Source organism: Muntiacus reevesi, chromosome 2 (genome assembly GCF_963930625.1).
Source record: "Muntiacus reevesi chromosome 2, mMunRee1.1, whole genome shotgun sequence".
Taxonomy (NCBI): domain Eukaryota; kingdom Metazoa; phylum Chordata; class Mammalia; order Artiodactyla; family Cervidae; genus Muntiacus; species Muntiacus reevesi.
The window spans coordinates 31,329,894-31,350,185 of NC_089250.1; the positions used below are offsets into that span (position 1 = coordinate 31,329,894).

The following is a 20,292-nucleotide window of genomic DNA, read 5'->3' on the forward strand; positions in this document are numbered from 1 at the left end:
CTAGTGCACGGGCGCCTTGCCAGTGCACGGAGTCTAAACGCACCTGGACTTGGCGTAGTCCTACCCCGCCCAAGACTTTTGTAAGATAAATTTCTGGATGTGGAGAGGGGCCTAGGTATCTTCCCGCCAAAGACTCATTCTTAAGAGATTCTGGGGAAGGAGCAACCACTTCACCCTGTTTCGCTTTTCACAGCTAGTGGAGGGAGCGGGAGGTGCAGTCGGACCACTCCTGCGTGGATTCCACTGGAGCCAGTGATCCAAGGGACCTGATTGCAGTGCAGCGCGGAACACAGATGTCAGGGGGAAACAGGACGTGACAAGATATCAAAGGAGAAAAGTGTGAACAGACAGAGGCAATCTATAGCTGTAAAGCTAACAAGAACCCTTCCCGCAGGAAACATGGTATCCCACTGTTATCCACTCTATCTCCCTAAACACACACACACACACACACACACACACACACACACACACACACACACACACACACACAGAAGGAAAACATGGTATCCCACTGTTATCCACTCTATCTCCCTAAACACACACACACACACACACACACACACACACACACACACACACACACACACACACACACACACTTCCTCCAGATACACATGCTCCTGACAGCTCTTACTCTTTCCTCCTAAAGCACACAGTTAAGAAGACAGGCTCTGGAGTCAGATTACTGAAATTCAACCCCCAAATTCCTGGCTCCACCAGTCTTAGTCTCTGTGTGAACTTGGGCAACTAAAATCTCTTCATACCTCAATTTCCTCAGTGAGAATAAATTTAAAACCTACCTCGTGGGGTTGTTGTGAGATTTAAGTGAAATCGTTCGTGTAAACCACTCACAACCCTGACAGTTTGAGTCACCCAAAATCAGTGTTATCACTGTTGGGACAACTCCCGGTTGGGTTCATCCAATGAAAGAAATGCTGCACGCGCCAAGGAAACCGATCTGCTTGTTAGGTCATTCTTGGCTTCCCTGCTGGCTCAGTGGTAAAGAATCTGCCTGCAATTCAGTAGACGCAGGAGGCCTGGGTTCAATTCCTGGGTGGGAAAGTCCCCTGGAGAAGGAAATGACAACTGACTCCAGACTTCTCCCCAGGAAAACCCCATGGACAGAGGCACCTGGTGGGCTATAGTCTGTGGGGTGGCAAGAGTCCAACAGGACTGACTGAGCACGCTCTCCAGCTGCCTGGAACCTGAGCCAGACCTCAGGGAGGGGAGGAGCACCTGAAGGCCAGAGAGATCACAGGTGGACCTGTTCCACACTGAGCTTTGCTCTGGGTTCTGGCCACCCAGGTGGCACTTCCAGCCTGATACAGGGAACTTAGACATAATTGAGGAAGACTTTGGCAACAGGGGATAGGGAGTCTGAGGTGTGCCTGGGGAAGAAATATCAGCTGAAAATTGTCCAAGTTTGATGAAAACTATGAACTAGTGTGCAGAGTACATTATGAGAAACACTGGGCTGGAAGAAGCACAAGCTGGAACCAAGATTGCAGGGAGAAATATCAATAACCTCAGATATGCAGATGACACCACCCTTATGGCAGAAAGTGAAGAATTAAAGAGCCTCTTGATGAAAGTGAAAAAGGAGAGTGAAAAAGTTGACTTAAAGCTCAACAGTCAGAGAACTAAGATCATGGCATCCGGTCCCATCACTTCATGGCAAAATAGATGGGGAAACAGTGGAAACAGTGGCTGACTTTATTTTTCTGGGCTCCAAAATCACTGCAGTTAGTGATTGCAGCCATGAAATTAAAAGACACTTACTCCTTGGAAGAAAAGCTATAACGAACCTATACAGCATATTAAAAAGCAGAGAAATTATTTTGTCAACAAAGGTCCGTCCAGTCAAGGCTCTGGTTTTTCCAGTAGTCATGTATGGATGTGAGAGTTGGACTATAAAGAAAGTTGAGTGCCAAAGAATTGATGCTTTTAAACTGTGGTGTTGGAGAAGACTCTTAAAAGTCCCTTGAACTGCAAGGAGATCCAACCTGTCCATCCTAAAGGAGATCAGTCCTGGGAGTTCATTGGAAGGACTGATGTTGAAGCTGAAACTCCAATACTTCAGCCACCTGATGCAAAGAGCTGACTCATTGGAAAAGACCCTGATGCTGGGAAAGATTGAGGGCAGGAGGAGAAGGGGATGACAGAGAATGAGATGGTTGGATGTCATCACCAACTCAATGGTCATGGGTTTGGGTGGACTCCAGGAGTTGGTGATGGACAGGGAGGCCTGGCGTGCTGCAGTTCATGGGGTTGCAAAGAGTCGGACACGACTGAACGACTGAACTGAAATGAACGAACTAGTGTTTTTAAAGGTATTTACATTGGAAAAGAATAAGTAAAGCTATTCAACATTGTATTACTAGAAAAACCTAAGGAATCCACACCCAAAAAAGCTACTGGAACTAGTTGTAGGTTACAAGGTCAATGCTACAAAAATCAGTAAATTGAAATTTAGAGTAAAACTATATAATACTTATCAACGTCCCAAACCATGAAATATAAAGTGATAAATTCAACAAGACACGTGCAAGACCTGTACCCTGAACATGATAAATCACAATTAAGAGAAAGTAAAGACCTAATATATAAGTATTACAGCTTCACGAATTGAAATTCAAATTGTTAAACTGTCAGTTCTTTGCAGATTCCAGCAGAATATTTCTTTAATTTGACAAAATAACTCTAAAATTTATACATAAATGTGTAGGAAAAACAAAGTTGGAACATGCACATACCTCTTTTCAAAACTTAGTATAAAACTACAGTTTCCAGGACAGTGTGATAGGCACAAGGTTAGATATATAGATCAATGAATAAAGTCCAGACCCCATACATATAGTCAACTGGTTTTCAACAAAGATGCAAAGCTAATTCTTTTTATCAAACAGTCTTGAAACAACTTGATACCACATTAAAAAAAAAAGGAAATGCTTGACCCTTACCTTACATTTTAGACAAATATTAATTTGATGTGGTTCATAGACCTAAACATAAGAGGTAAATCTCTAAACTTCTAGAAGGAAACAGCAGAATCTTCGTGACCTTGGGGAAGGCAAAGATTTATTAGATACAACAACCAAAAATAAATAAATAAAAAACAGCATTAATCATAAGAAATATGATTAAACTTCATCAAAATGTAAAACTTCTCTTATCCCAAAGATACCATAAAAAAGTGAAAATATTCACAATATATGTATCTGACAAGGAATGTGTATCCAGAATATATTAAGAATCCTTATAACTCAAGAATATAGTAACACTTTTTTAAATTAGCAAAATATTTGAATAGACACATCACAAAGAACATATGGAAATAATAGCACAATCAAAGATATTCAATCTTTTTTGTCATTTGGGAACTGCAAATTAAACCCACAATGAGGCATCACTACATCTAGTATTTTTAAAAGTTGTCAAGGATGCAGAGCAATTGAAATTCTCATTTATGGCTAACGAGAATACTACTTTGGAAAACAAATTGGCAATTTCTTTAAAAGATCAACATACACTGACCACATGACCTAGCAATTTCATTCCTAGGTGTTTAACCAAGAGAATGAAAATAGGTCTGTACAAAGACTTGGAACCAATGTTCATAGCAGCTTTGTTCATAGTAACCTCAAATTGAAAATCATCAATGTGTCCATCAATATGTGAATGAATAAACAAACTGTAGATGTTCACACAACGGACTATAACTCAGCAATGAAAAGGAACAAACTACTGTGCATGCAGTATGAATGAATCTCATAAACTCTACACTGAGCAAAATCAGATAGAAAGACTGCATAGTAGATAATTACATTTATATGAAACTAGAAAAGGAAAATCTAAATCTAAAAATCTACAGTGACAAGAAACAGGAAAGTTCTTGCCTGGTGCTGGGGATGTGTACAAAGAGAAGAGACAGAATAGACACAGGGATCCTTTCGGAGCAATGTAAGTGCTCTGTTTGTTGACTGTGGTTTTACACAGGTGTATATACTTGGTAAAACTCATCACAGCAAACGCATAAAGCAGATGTATTTTATGTATATAAATTATTACTTAGAGTTGATTTTAAAGCGTCCTGAATAAGAAATATTTTAAAGTGTTACATTTACAATATTGATACGTTTAGCATAAAACCCAAGTTTTATGGGAGAATGGGTTTGTGTATTAATAGTTAATATTTTTTCCTCCAATTGTTACTTTAAAACATTGAACATGACATGAGATGTAACTGATTTTCAGAATGGCTGTATGTTTTTACAAAGTTGAATGTAACATTTTTGAGGGAAAAAAAACCCAACTTTGAAATATCCTAAGAATACATAACATGCCAACAGACTTCTAGAACTTTCCCTTTAAGAGTGACGTATATACACTATCGATACTATGGCTCAGTGGTAAAGAATCTGCTTGCCAATGCAGTAGATGCAGGTTAGATCCCTGGATCAGGAAGATCCCAGAGAAGGAAATGGCAACCACTCCAGTATTCTTGCCTAGGAAATCCCATGGACAGTGGGAGCCTGGCAGGCTAGTCTATGAGGTCACAAAGAGTCAGATACGACTTAGCCACTGAAGAACAGCAACAATACAAATAGATAACTAATAAGAACCTACTGTATAGCTCAAGTAATAATTCTACTCAGGGCTCTATGGTGACCTAAACAGAAGAAAATCCAAAAAAGCATGGATAAATGTGTACCTATAGCTAATTCACTTTGCTCTACAGTAGAAACTAACAAAACATTGTAAAGCAACTACACTCCAATAGAAGTTAATTTAAACAATAAATAAAACTGTCCCTTTAAAAGGCAGATAAATTATACTGTGTACAAACAGGTTTCAAAACAGTACGTTTTAGTGGATAAGAAAATTATACAAACAAATGTATGCCAAGATAATGTGAGAAACATACCACCTCTCATGCATCAGGCATTTCCATTGATTTAATCCATATCTTTACAGATAGGTATTATTATCTACATTTTCAGATGAGGTCATTGAAGTCTGGAGGGACTGAGAAACTTGCCCAAGGTCACAAGCTAAGTAGAGCATTTGATGTTCTGCCTGATACCAAAGTCTGTATTCTATCATCAAATGCAGAGTAAAAGACACTTGAAAAGTGACTCGCACAGAGCTATAGGAGTAACTTGTTTGGGGGCTCAGAAAAGGCTTCATGCAAGAAATTACTTTTGAATACTTGAAGAATGAGTCTGATTCCAACAGACAGCTTGCAAGAGGATCTTGCAGGCTGGGGGTTTACCAGGAACATGCGGGCAGGAAAAACAAAGAAACTTGAGGAAAAGTGATTGGTGCCATTGGACTGTCTTAAAAGCACCAAGAGAAAGGTAGTATAGAAATCCATTGAAAACCACTCTATTTTAAAAGGCAATAGTGAATTTCTGAAGATTTAAGGAAAATCATATTAAAGAAGCCTCTTTTCCAAGGTTAATTTGACAGCAGTGTAGTGAATGCTGAAGCCATGCAGGAAAGGAGACACTTCAGTCTAAGAAGTAATAAAGCCCCAGAACTAGGTCAGTGGTCAACTGCAGCATAAACCGGGGAATGAATGAGGAAATATTCTGAGACACAGCAGGGTCCAAACAAAAGCTTTTATTTGCTTATTTGTTGAAGGAAAGGTGCCATAAGATCTGAAGAGACTGTCTTTGTGAAATAGGTTACTTCATGAAGCAAGATGTGAGAGGATAAGCAGTCAAGAAGATAGATAGAGGAATTCAGTTACAAAAAGAGAAAGGACACTTCTTTCTCAGGTAGGAATAAAGGAAATGGAGGTGGAGGTATTTTGAGGCAAGGAGACAGAAAGCTGAGGTGGGAGCCTAATTTAATGCCATTTGCAGCAACACGGATGGACCTAGAGACTGTCATGCTGAGTGAATTAAGCCAGAAAGAGGAGAAATATCATATGACATCGTCTCTTATACGTGGAATCTAATAAGAGATGATACAAATGAACTTAGAAGACACAGACTCACAGACTTAGAGAACAAACTTATGGTTGCCCGTGGGGAAGGATGCAGGGAAGGGATAGTTGGGGAGTTGGGGATGGACATGTCCACACTGCTATATTTAAAATGAAAAAAAACAACAGGTCCTACTGGATAGCACAAGGAACTCTGCTCAATGTTACGTGGCAGGCTGGATGGGAAGAGAGTTTGGGGGAGAATGGATACAAGTATATGTATGGCTGAGTCCCTTTGTTGTTCATCTGAGACTGTCACAACATTGTTAATTGGTTATAATCCAACATAAAATAAAAAGTTTAAAAAGAATAAAAGAAAGAAAGGGGTCCCCAAAGCAAAGAAGATTTGAAATAGCATTTTACATACAACCTCCTTTCACTTCTCGCAACATTTTTTATTTTATCACTCTACACATTAGCCCTTGTCTTTCAGATAAAAATGGATTACTCACCCTGTGATCAGAACTCTCTACAATAGCCTAACCCCGGGGAGCCAATCAAATGTTATCTCTTATTAAGTGCCTGTCACCAAAATACACTGACCCAACCAAGCAGGTCTGTTCATTGTCTGTAAACTGATCTGGATAGCTTTTAATCCAAACCGCCATTCTTTTCTCCCTACCCAGACTGCTACTTTCCCTTCTTTCGTGTTTGTGTAAGTCTCATTCACTCTTCAAGTCTATATTCAATAGCAGTCCTTTCGATTGCCTTTCCCTGATAGCTTCAAATCCTGCTGGATCTTTATTCTTCTGCAACTAAAACTCTACTGGTAATGTGTTTTTAATTACATATCATCTTCTGCTTTTACTTAACTCATACTTGTGTGTGTTTTAGTTCCAGAAAAACATCTATTTCTGCTTTATTGACTATGCCAAAACCTTTGACTGTGTGGATCACAATAAACTGTGGAAAATTCTGAAGAGGATGGGAATACCAGACCACCCGACCTGCCTCTTGAGAAACCTGTATGCAGGTCAGGAAGCAACAGTTAGAACTGGATATGGAACAACAGAATGGTTCCAAATAGGAAAAGGAGTACATCAAGACTGTATATTGTCACCCTGCTTATTTAACTTATATGCAGAGTACATCATGAGAAATGCTGGGCTGGAAGAAGCACAAGCTGGAATCAAGATTGCAGGGAGAAATATCAATAACATCAGATATGCAGATGACACCACCCTTATGGCAGAAAGTGGAGAACTAAAGAGCCTCTTGATGAAAGTGAAAAAGGAGAGTGAAAAAGTTGACTTAAAGCTCAACAGTCAGAAAACTAAGATCATGGCATCCGGTCCCATCACTTCGTGGCAAATGATGGGGAAAGAGTGGAAACAGTGGCTGACTTTATTTTTTGGGGCTCCAAAATCAGTGCAGGTGGTGACTGCAGCCATGAAATTAAAAGACACTTACTCCTTGGAAGGAAGGTTATGATGAACCTAGACAGCATATTAAAAAGCAGAGACATTACTTTGTCAACAAAGGTCCGTCTAGTCAAGGCTCTGGTTTTCTCAATAGTCATGTATGGTTGTGAGAGTTGGACTATAGAGAAAGCTGAGCGTCAAAGAATTGATGCTTTTGAACTGTGGTGTTGGAGAAGACTCTTGAGAGTCCCTTAGACTGCAAGGAGATCCAACCAGTCCATCCTAAAGGAGATCAGTCCTGGGTGTTCATTGGAAGGATTGATGTTGAAGCTGAAACTCCAGTACTTTGGCCACCTGATGCGAAGAGCTGACTCATTGGAAAAGACCCTGATGCTGGGAAAGATTGAGGGCAGGAGGAGAAGGGGACAACAGAGGATGAGATGGTTGGATGGCATTACCAACTCAATGGACATGAGTTTGGGTAAACTCTGGGAGTTGGTGATCGACAGGGAGGTCTGGCATGCTGCAGTTCATGGGGTTGCAAAGAGTCGGACACGACTGAGGGACTGAACTGAACTGTGTGTGTTTTGGCTGTGGTGAAGAAATGCATAGAGATCATGAACTGTAAAAATCCTTCTCAAAGGCCAAGTAATGTTTTGCAATCCCCCCCCCCACAGAAAGTGATTTGTTGTTTTTAGAACAAAATAAGATGCTCTGAGAACTTTTTTTTAGCAAAGAAAGTAACTTTAGAACTTTAGAAGTTTTTAGAACTTTTCTAAAACATTGTTTTTGTCTGCTGTTAAAGTAGGCTCTTCAGTGTGGAAAACTCTCCAGAGGTCAGTGCCTGGGTTGGATGGCACAGCTCACGATTGTATCATCTGTGAAACCTTCACCGCAATCAAGATAGTAAACACATACGTCATCCCAAAGAGCTTCCTTGTGCTCCTTTTAAATTCCTACTCTTACCCCTCCTCAGGTAGCCACCGATCAGCTTTCCATCACTTCAGATAAATTTGGATTTTCAGTAATTTTATATGCATCTCTTATATGTGGAATCTAGAAAAAATGGTATAGATGAATTCATTTGCAGAACAGAAATAGAGATACAGATGTAGAGAGCAAACTTATGGATCCCAAGAGAAGAGGGGGTGGTGGGGTGAATTGGGAGATTGAGATGGACAGAGATACCTTATTGATACTATATATAAAATAGATAGGGATTCCCAGGTGGCGTCAGTGGTAAAGAACCCATCTGCCGATGCCGGAGACATCAAACCCAGGGTTTGATCCCTGGGTCAGGAAGATCGTCTGGAGAAGGGCATGGCAACCCACTCCAAGTATTCTTGCCTAGAGAATCCTATGGCCAGAGGAGCCTGGCAGGCTACAGTCCATAGGGTCGCCAAGAGTCAGATGCGACTGAGGTGACTTAGCATGCATGCACGTAAAATAGATAACTAAGGAGAACCTACTGTATAGCATAGGGAAATCTACTCAGTGCTCTGATGGGAAGGAAATCAAAAAAAAGAGGGGATGTATGTATGCATAGAGCTGATTCACTTTGCTGTGCAGTGGAAATACAGCATTGTAAACAACCATACTCCAATAAAAATTAATTTAAAAATAAGTGAAACCATATGTTATGTACCCTTTGTGTCTGTCTCCCTTCACTCAGGATAATTATTTTGAGCAGGTCCAGCTTCACAGGCATGTGGCTGGTGCAGTCCTGTAGGATCTTGTTCTTTAAAGGCCTTGGCACTTGTTTTAATGCTCTGCTGTCACTGTTTTGAAATTCTTAATAATATGTGAGCAAGGGAATCCATATTTTCATTTTGCTCTGTGTTCCACCAATTATGTAGCTGGTTGTGAATTAGAGATTCATCCATGTGGCAGTGTGTATCAGTAATTTACTCTCTTTTATTGCTGAGAAGTATTCTATTGCATGAATATACCACAGTTTATCTATTTACCACATAGTTTATCTACTCATGTTTAGATATTTGGGGGTTTTTTCCCCTCCCAGTTACGAATAAAGCAACTATGAACATTTGTTGACAAGTCTTTGTACAGAGATACACTTTCCTTTTTCTTAGGTAAATACATAGGAAGTGGGATGACTGGGTCGCATGGTTGATATTTGTCTAATTTTCAAAGAAACTGCTAAAGTGTTTTCCAAAGGGGTTGTACCATTTTACGTTCCCACCAGCACAGTGGAGGAGTTTCAGTGGGTCTACATCCCGGCCAACACTTGGTATGGTTAGAAATTTTACATATTCTGATTCATTCTGCCCCAAAACTTTGAGCCACCTTCATAACTGTAGTTATCTCTTTTGGAAATCTGTAGCTTATTTTAACATGCATGAAAGCCTCTGAAAAGTCTGAATGGTAAATGCTGGGGAGGAGCAGATTTCTTGGGGATGTCTTTATTTTCAAACATCCTTCATGATACATCAGATGCAAACTAAGTCAACTGAATCACCATAAACCCCGACCAACTGATGAGTGTTGCTAATCCAGTTGCCCAGTCATTAGCAGTTATTTAGGTTAAAGAAAATATATAATCTTTATAAAAAGAAAGGAGTCAAAGTGGAAGTTAGGAATTGAGTGACAATAAGAAATTACATTCTTTAATAGAAATAGAGCTATTCAAGTAAACTATTTCTGTCTTGAGCTTTAGAATTTTATTGCTGTTGACAGAATTTGCCTTTTCTATTATCTAATTTATAGGTATAGAGTAGGCCATAATATGGGAATTCCCTGGCAGTCCAGTGTTAGGATTTGTCATTTTCACTGCTATGGGCCCAGGTTCCATCTGTGATCAGAGAACTAAGATCCTGCAAGCTGTGAGGCCTATATATATTTATGTTTTAAAGAGAATTGGCCATAATAATATTCCCTTATTATCCTCTTAATATCTGTGGCATCTGTAGTGATGTCACTTCTCTCATTCCTGAAACTGGAAATTTGTATATTTTCTCCATTTCCTTTGTCAATCTGACTAATAGTTATACCAATTTTATTTATCTCCTCCAAAAAGGAACTTTAAGTGTGATTTCTGCTATTGTTTCTCTGTTTCCTTTTTCATTGCTTTCCTCCCTGATGTTTAATACTTTCTTTCTTCTGCTTCCTTTGGGTTTCATTTGCAGTTTTTTCTAGATCCTTAAAATGAAATCAAGATCATTGATTTGAGAACTTTCCTCTTTTCCAGCATATATGCTATATGCTGTGCTGTGCTTAGTCGCTTAGTTGCATCTGATTCTTTGTGACCCCATGGACTGTGGCCCACCAGGCTCCTCTGTCCATGGGCATTCTCCAAACAAGAATACTGGAGTGGGTTGCCATGCCTTCCTCCAGGGGATCTTCCCAACCCAGGGATTGAACCCAGGTCTCCCACATTGCAGGTGGATTCTTTACCATCTGAGTCACCAGGGAAGCCCAAGACTGGAGTGGGTAGCCTATCCCTTTTCCGGGGGGCATCTTCCCAACTCAGGAATTGAACCAGGGTATCCTGCATTGCAGGTGGATTCTTTACCAGCTGAGCTACCAGTGAAGCCCATATATGCTATATTATATTATAAATATCCCTCTAAATATTGTTATAATTGCTTCTCATAAATTTTGTTATTTTATATCCCTCTAAATACTGTTATAATTGCTTCTCATAAATTTTGTTATTTTATATTTTCAGTATCAGCCCTTTCTCAATACTTCCTATTTTTCATTTTTATTTCTTCTCTAACCAATGGGTTATTTAGAAGTGTTACTTTGTTTCAAAGTATTTGGGGACTTTTAAATATCCTTCTGTAACTTATTTTTAATTTAATTCATTTGTGCTCAGAGAACATACTCTTTGCCAACAAAGGTCCGACTAGTCAAGGCTATGGTTTTGCCAGTAGTCATGAATGGATGGGAGAGTTGAACTATAAAGAAAGCTGAACGCTGAAGAATTGATGCTTTTGAACTGTGGTTTGGAGAAGACTCTTGAGAGTCCCTTGGACAGCAAGGAGATCCAACCAGTCCATCCTAAAGGAAATCAATCCTGAATATTCTTTGGAAGGACTGATGCTGAAGCTGTAACTCCAATACTTGGGTCACCTGATGTGAAGAACTAACTCATTGGAAAAGACCCTGATGCTGGGAAAGATTGAAGGCAGGAGGAGAAGGGGACAACAGAGGATGAGATAGTTGGATGGCATCACTGACTCAATGACCATGAGTTTGAGTAGACTCTGGGAGTTGGTGATGGACAGGGAGGCCTGGCATGCTGTAGTCCATGAGGTCGCAAAGAGTTGGACACGACTGAGTCGAACTGAACTGAACTGAACTGAACATACTCTGTATGTCTTGACTCCTTTTAAATGTATTAAGCTTTGTTTTATGACATGGAATATTCTCTATCTTGGTATGTCATGCACTTGAAAAGACTATGTAATCAGCTTTCATCAGAAGTAATGTTGTATCAGTTCATTTAAGTTTGAAGATAGTACTCAAGTCTTCTACTATTGAGATGGGGAGTTGAAATTTCCAACTATAATCATTTCACCTAGTTTTCAGTTGTTTCAGGCAAAATGATAAATCCAGTCTCTGTTATTCCATCTTGGCTAAAGTCAAAGTCTGAAAAACATATTCCTTTTTCTTCCTGACTTTAGCACTAAGATTGTCATTAAACAGTAGCGTAAAAATGGGCATTCTTCTGTTGCTTCTTACTATAGAAGAATCATTCTCTTTCATAATTGAGTAAGCTGTTAGGTCCAAGTTTTTCGGAGATGACTTTTATTAGGTTGAAAAAGGTTTCTTCTATTCTTTGTTTTTATCACAAAGGTTTTGAATTATGTCAAATAGTAATTTTCGGTGGCTATTGAAATTTTCATATGGTTTTTCTCTTACATACTGTTAGTATGGTGAACTATGTTGATTGATCTTCAAATACTAAAGTAACTTTATAGCCCTGGGATACACTACTTGGTCATGATGTATTCTCTTCATATTCCTATAAATTTCTTTTTTAAAAGGATTTTTATATTTCTATTAATAAATATAAATAATTATATTATTTAATATAATTCATAATATTTAAAAATATATTTTAATAATAATTTTGATAATTATAACATCTGATTTTGGTGTCAGGATGCTTTTGGTCTCATACAATAATTAAGAAATTGTTCTCATCTGGTGTATTTTCTAAAAGATTTTGTAAATGTTTGATATTATTTCTTCCTTAGAAGTTTGATAGAATTAACAATTGAACTCATGGGCCTAGATTTTTGTAAAGTGTAATTAAGAATTTAATTTCTGGTACTGATATATATATATATATATATATATATATATATATATATATATATATATAGGCTTCTTTGGTGGCTCAGAAAGTAAGAAAAATCCACCTGCAATGTGGAAGACCTGGGTTTTATCCCTGGGTTGGGAAGATCACCTGGAGAAGGGTATGGCAACCCACTCCAGTATTCTTGCCTGGAGAATCCCCATGGACAGAGGAGCTGAGTGGACTACAGTCCATGGGGTCACAAAGAGTCAGACACAATTGAGTGACTAAGCACACACATTGATATATATATACATATATATATATACAATACAAATAATATGTGTAATATAAATATATAATATATATATAAATTATATATATCATATAATATAAATATATTATATATATATAAAAATTATATATATATATATCAATGTGTGTGATGTTTACTCCTTGGAAGACAAGTTATGACCAACCTAGACAGCATATTAAAAAGCAGAGACATTACTTTGCCAACAAAGTTCTGTCTGGTCAAGGCTATGGTTTTTCCAGTAGTCACGTCTGGGTGTGAGAGTTGGACTATAAAGAAAGCTGAGAGCCGAAGAATTGATGTTTTTGAGCTGTGGTGTTGGAGAAGACTCTTGAGAGTCCCTCGGACTTCATGGAGATCCAACCAGTCCATCCTAAAGGAAATCAGTCCTGAATATTCTTTGGAAGGACTGATGCTGAAGCTGAAACTCAATACTTTGGCCACCTGATGCAAAGAACTGACTCATTGGAAAAGACCCTGATGCTGGGAAAAATTGAAGGCAGTAGGAGAAGGGGATGACAAAGGATGAGATGGTTGGATGGCATCACTGCCTCAATGGACTTGAGTTTGAGTAGACTCTGGGAGTTGGTGATGGACGGGGAGGCCTGGCGTGTTGCAGTCCATGGGTTCGCAAAGAGTCAGACACTACTGAGTGACTGAACTGAACTGATGTTATCAAATTTATCAGCCTAAAGATTTTTAAAAGAATATTCCTTTATGAATGTTTTGGTTTAATATTATTTGTGTAATGTTTTAATTACAGGATCTATAGTCATGCTGCTTCTTTAATTGTTGATACTGGTAATTTTTTTCCTCTTATTAATGTTTTGATCTAGGTGAAGTCATGAAGTTGCTCAGTCGTATCCGACTCTTTGCAACTCCATGGACTGTAGCCCACCAGGTTCCTCCATCCATGGAGTTTTCTAGGCAAGAGTTCTGGAGTGGGTTGCCATTTCCTTGAGTGCTATCAATTTTGACTTTTAAGAAGGCTGAATTTTGGTTTTATTGATTTTGTGTTTTATTGATTTCTGGTTTTATCTTTATTATTTCCCTTTTCTACTTGAATTCTTTTTATATCTTCTTAAGGTAGGAGCTTAGCTCATTGATGTTAGAGTTTCTTTTCTAATATCTAATGCTTAAAGTATTTCCTCTAAGCATCACTTTAATTGTATCTCACAAATGTTGATTGGTTGTTTTCACTTCCATCTAGTTCAAAATAGTCTCTGATTTTCCTCTAACTCAGATTATTTAGAACGATATTGTTTAATCTTTACATAAATTGAAATTTTCAGATAGCTTTGTTACCTTTCTAAGTTAATTGTTTTAGTCAAGAAAACAATCTACTTAATTTTATCCTTCAAATTGTTTTGAGTCCTTATACAGTCAGCATATTGTTTGTCTTTGTTTCTGTTCTTGTCTACTTGATAAGAATGTTTGTCTTGCAGTGTTTGGGTGGGGCCATCACAAATGTCAATTTGGTCCAGTTGGTTGAGAGAGTTCTTTGTCTTCTGTGTAATTAGTAATTTCCTATTTGTTCTATCTTTACCTGAGAGAGGAGTATTAAAATAGATAACAAAACTCTGGATGTAACAAAACTTCTTCTGTCAGTTCTGTAAATCTTGCTTCCTCTTTTTACAGTTCAGTCTTTAGGTTAAACACATTTGATATTACTATGTCTTCTAGTGAATTTATGCCTTTATCTTTGTAAAATGTCGTTCATTATCCCATTTGATAATTTGGGGGTTTTCCCTCCCTGGGCATAATCAGAAACTGACTCTAGACAGAAGGCTGTGGCAATCAGAGGGCTCATTGCTTGTTTTTTTCTCGTTGGGCTCACAGACTGCTGTTTCAGGCCTGCAATCAGTTGTTTCATATATTTTGTCCAGTGTTTTACTTGGTTATGGTGAAAAGCTAAGGTCAGAGTCTGTTACTCCCCATGGCTACTAATGGCAGTGTGCCAATTTAATAATGACATATTTTATTTACTACATTTAACAAATGTTTATGGAACACCTATTGTTGAAAGTCTGGGAACCTAGAGATAAGAGAGTCACAGGCCAATGCTATGGAAACAAGTAAAAAGTTACAATAGTGTGGCAGCTTTCAAATATGGCCCCCAAATTCTTTAATACTCTTTCCATGGAGAGGTGGGTTTTATTTCCTTTCCCCTTGAGTGTAGATGCTGCAATTGCTTGTCCAGTGGTATATGACAGAAGCACTGCTATGCCCACTTTCTAGTTGAGGTCTTGAGAAACTGGGAGTTTCCTTTTCCTGCCTCTTACAATGCTCAGTCCAACGTGCTAACACACAAGAGGTCCCCTGCAGGTGTTCCGGCCAACAGCCCCAAAGACCCAGTCAATTGCCAGTGTCAACCACCAGTTATGTAAGTGTGCAAGCTTTCAAAAGACTGTAGTCCCGGTGAATGATCCCAGCCTTGACCCCCCTCTTACTGACCTTGTATGGAAGACGGGCAAGCTATGCCCACAGAGTTCTGTTCAAGTTTTTGATTTGCAAGCAAAAGAAATGATTATTGTTGTCCTAGGTCAGAAACTTTGGGGTGATTTTTATGTAGTAAAAGATACTTAATATAATACCATTAAGTGCTATGATAGAAATGGTCAATAATCAGTTAACTAACAAATACTTACTATGTGCCTATTACAGTTCAGAATTGGAATTTGAGTGGAGATTTAGAGAAGGTATAGAACCAGAGCAGGAAAGTAGAAAGAAATGCTTGTTTGAAGACATGGGAAATATGGGGGAATCTGGAAGACTAAAGTAGAGGGTCTGAGAAACTAGTTTTTAAAAAATGAGATTTTCAGGGACCAGTTCTATAAGGATGTAATACTAAGGAATTAGGACTTAATTATTTATTTAGTGACTGCATTCCCCATCAGCTATACTCTATAAAAGAGCTTTAATCTCTGTGTTTCCAGCATGTAGTATGATACTTGGTACACATAAGGAGTTAATAAATATTTATTAAATGACTGAAGAACCATGTGATAACTTTAAAGGAATAACATAATCAGATTTTTGTTTTAGAAAAATCATTCCAGCGGGGTATGGAGAAACATAGGTGTATTTATTCAACTGTTATAAGAAAATGTCTTAGGCTAGGGGCTTAAACAAGAGATTTTTAAAAACAGTTCTGGAGACTGGAAATCTGAGATCAGGCTACCAGCATGATCAGAATGATCAGCATGATCAGTGCTTCTGGGGAGCACTCTCTTTCTGGCTTGCAGACACAGCTGCCTTCTCACTGCGTCCTCACATAGCAGAGAGGAGAGAGAGTAAGCTCTCTGGTATCTGTTCTTATAATGGCACTAATCTGACCACAAGGGCCCCACCTTCATGTCCTCTTATAAATGTAATTGCCTATCTATCCAGAGAAGGAAATGGCAACCCACTGCAGTATTCTTGCCTAGAGAATCCTATGGACAGAGGAGCCTGGTGGGCTGTCGTCTATGGGGTCGCACAGAGTCGGACACGACTGAAGAGACTTAGCATGCATGCATTGGAGAAGGAAATGGCAACACACTCCAGTATTCTTGCCTGGAGAATCCCATGGACAGAGGAGGTTGGTGGGCTACCGTCTATGGGGTCGCACAGAGTCAGACATGACTGAAGTGATTTAGCAGCAGCAGTAGCAGCAGCAATTATCTACCAAAGGCTTGATCTCTAAATATTATCACATTAGTAATCAGGACTTCAGCATACAAATTTTGTGGGGAAATGATTCAGTCCACATCAGTAGAAAAGGAGAAAAACATAGCAGGAGATAAATGTAAAAAATCATCTCAACGATGATGGGAGTGTGAACTGAAGTAGTGTTAATAAGGTTCTGTTTTTTAAACCTTAAAATTTTCCTGGAGTAACTCTATTTGCATGGAGGTGTCTTCTTCTTTTTTTAATGTATTAGAATTTTCAAAATCAAACCAAAAAAGAAAAAGGGAATAATATATCAAAATTAACCACAGAATCTAGTAAACACATATTACAGAAACATTTGAATGTTTCTTTTTGTCTGATGCCCAGTCCTGTCTGATCTTTTGCGACCCCATGGGTTGTAGCCCACCAACCTCCTCTGTCCATGGGATTTTCCAGGCAAGAATACTGGAGTTATCCAGGGTATCTTCCTGACCCAGGGATCAAACCTGCATCTCCTGTGTCTACTGCATTGCAGGTGGATTTTTTACCACTGAGTCACTGTGGAAGCCCCTGAATGTGTCACTACAATGTTTTAAAAACTATGGTAAAAGTGAAACTCATGTAGTTTCAATGTTTTAAGGGATAATCATGGAAAGGCAACTTCAAAATACAAACCACTTTCACTTTTTCTATTTGGTTTTATGTTAAATAATATTAAAAATGCTTTCATAGCCTATTAATCATAAAGTCCTCAGACGGCTAACATCATTCTTCCAGGTCAGAATACATGGATAATTCTATGAAGATTACTAAGTGTGCTATTTTACTTTAGTATTTCCAGAGCACACATACTGATGAGCAAGGCTTGAACAATTTGCTCACTAACTTACTGCTGGCAACATAGTTCTTCAGTGATGCACAAAGCACATCCAAATGCTTCTTCATAAATATCTGGCTCAGATACAGGACAATTATGATTAATGTGTCCCAGACACTAATGTTTGGGAACTTGAGGTAGACAAGTTCTCACCTGATCCTGTCAGCCCAGTAATCAAAAACTGGTTTTTCAGACAGAATTTTCCACTTCACTGATTAACACTGATGTTTTGGAAGAATTTTATACTTGTCATAAGGAAACATAAGCAAGCCTTGGTATTGGCTCCTTAAAGTGTAAAGAACTGGTGGGACTAACATACCACATTTTTTACACTGTTAACTATTTTTCTGCTTTTCAAAGAAACATAGGCTCATGTATTTGTAACACGGCATTAAAATATTTGTAAAATATAAACTGCCTAAGAACAAAATATCATCATAGATCTTACAATTCAGAGATAATCAAATTATTCTCATCTACGTCTTTTCAAACTGAAAATTTGGGGTATTGCATAATCCTATATGGTTTTGTAAGCAGCTTTTAAAAAGAATATACTTAGATGTCATTCTGTAAAAACACAGATCTGTATTAACACTTTTAATAGCTGGAGAATTTTTAGACTGTGTGTACCATGACCAATACGAATTAAAGTGATTACTTACACTTATTTAGTGCTTACTATATGCTAGGTACCCAAGGGCTTCCTTTGTATGAATCCATTTGATCCTTACAACCCGATTATCACTCCTGTTTCATACAGATGAGAAAACTGAGGCACCGAGAAGGAAGTTAGCTGTCTGATCCCTAATGTCCTGCATTTTCCTGGTTAACAGTGCTTTGATATTACAAGCAATGTTGCCATGAACATCTTTGTTCATGTTGTTAAAGAATGTCTTTAGGATAAACTTCAAAAAGTTGTTGGGTCCAGAGGTATTCACATTTTAAAACCTTGTGTTACACACTTTCAAATATTTCTACTGAGAGACTAATAATTTCATTTAACAATATGAGTGTATGATTCCCACATCCCTGGTTCTTTTTCATCTTTGACAAAAACGTATCTAAACACTACTTTAATCTGCATTTCTCACTTCTAAAAACGGAACCTCATAATGGATTTTTTCTAAGCACTCTCCGTCTATCACAATACTAACCTTGTTGACACGTTCTAAACGTTTACATGCTACAGTCATCAGTTAGGGTAAATTTTGGTAAATTTACATAATTTCAATTTACATGCAAGATGCTCCTTAGAATTTCTACAGGATACAGAGAACAGTTTTTGTTATTGTTAAGTAAGCTTATAAATAAAATTAATAAATAGTTTAAGTTATTACTAATCACTGATCAAGCTTTAGATCCATTTTTCAGCTTTTTTTTTTTTGGCTAGGCTTTTTTTTTGGAGTGGGGGTTGTCTATCGCAGACCTTTTTGGTCAACTGCCAATCACTGTTAACAGCCTGCAGATCACACAGCTAGTAGCTGCCAACGCCCAGCTAGAAGAGCTTTCGACAGAGCTTCCAGGCAGGCCTTCGGGGACTCGCTGGAAGGTGCCAGCGCCGCCCCAGCCTCCGCGAGGAGCCGCGCGCCTGACACTCCCCTCTTTGGGATTCGGGCCAAGCCGCCCGCTCACATGACTTTACCAGAGCAAGCTTCCTGTCACCGCGGGCAGCGACCTGAACTCATAACCCCTTTTACTTAGATAAGGAATGGAGTTTCCATCCTCCGCCCTAGGGACCACAAACTTGTGACCACCATCGGAGCACGGGGGAAAAGAGGGTTTCTCTCTAGCCAGACGCGACCCCTTTTCTTTCTGCTCAGCCTCTGATTCACGCCTGAGCTCGTTAGTCGTCTTCGGCGCGCCTGGAGGACCCCGTCCTCCGGAGGCTCCGGACCAAGGCCAAGTCAGGAAAGGCAGGCATCCCTGCTACTGTCCCGTGGGGCTAGTCAAAGGGGGTCCGGGCGGAGGGGGCTCTGAGGTTGGGCCGGTTTCTGCGGGGCAAGTTCGGGGCAGGTTCTGGACAGGCGAAGCCCAGGGCACCCAGATTCCCGACAGGCTCCGCGCCCGGGGCCCTCGCGGCTCCTCCGCTCTTGCCGCCGCCGCCGCTGCTGCCGCGGTTGCTGGGGGTCGGGGAGAGCTGGGGCTGCCGCGGGCCGTGGAGAGTCCGTCTCGGCCGCTGTTTTTGCCCGAGGAGACTTCCTTCCTAGGTCGCACCCTGACTCCCGTGGTGTCGAGGGGGAGTCCCTGCGGACACCTCTACACGCAGTGGAGATGCCTCTGTTTGCCACCAATCCCTTCGATCAGGATGTCGGTAGGTGCTTCTGCCGCCCCCTGTCCACCCCCCGGCGGACCGCGAGCCCGCTCGGCCCGCTCCCGGCGGACGGTCTGGATCCCCGGGCCGGGCGGAGTCCTTTCTCTTTCCTGAAGGCTCTTTCTGTAAGGGTTTGGAGGAGGTTGGGGGCATGTCGCATCTTCTTACCAAAAAAAAAAAACAAAAAAAAGAGGAGTGGGTACTGAGAGAGCCTGGGAAATAGGCCTGGAGCTGGGGTTGTGGGTTCCGAAGGATCTGCTGGAAAGGTGGGTGTCGAAGGCCGCTGAGGAACAGCTGGTGTGGCATCTGGTGCTGGGACATTGCTCCTGGGAGGACAGAATCGAGAGCTAGGGAGTCCCAGCTGGCGTAGGATGATAAGCTGTGAGATGAAGGGTTTCCCGGACACATGTCAAACGTTGGGAACTGCGATAATGTTTTAGGTTAGCTTCCTTAGAGGACTTTAAAATCTGTTTTATAACTACCAGGGAGAGGGAGGAGAGAGCTTTGGTTAAGGGTAGACTCTT

General features: G+C 39.8%; 1 protein-coding gene across 3 annotated transcripts in view; it reads left to right on the forward strand.

Annotated features, from left to right (window-relative positions):
* The window catches only part of STAM (signal transducing adaptor molecule), an 84,884-nt gene that overhangs the window by 1,117 nt on the left and 63,475 nt on the right, over window positions 1-20,292 (forward strand). The window contains exon 1 of one of the 3 annotated variants that reach the window (XM_065921185.1): window positions 19,528-19,768. The exons of 1 other annotated variant lie outside the window; for it this stretch is intronic. Coding sequence is in view for 1 of the 2 variants with exons in the window: in XM_065921183.1 (XP_065777255.1) it covers window positions 19,729-19,768 (40 nt within the window). In the remaining variant the exon portion in view is untranslated. Of the gene's footprint in view, window positions 1-19,527; window positions 19,769-20,292 lie in introns of those variants that run through there. One more of the 3 variants, XM_065921183.1, reaches the window with a different exon arrangement.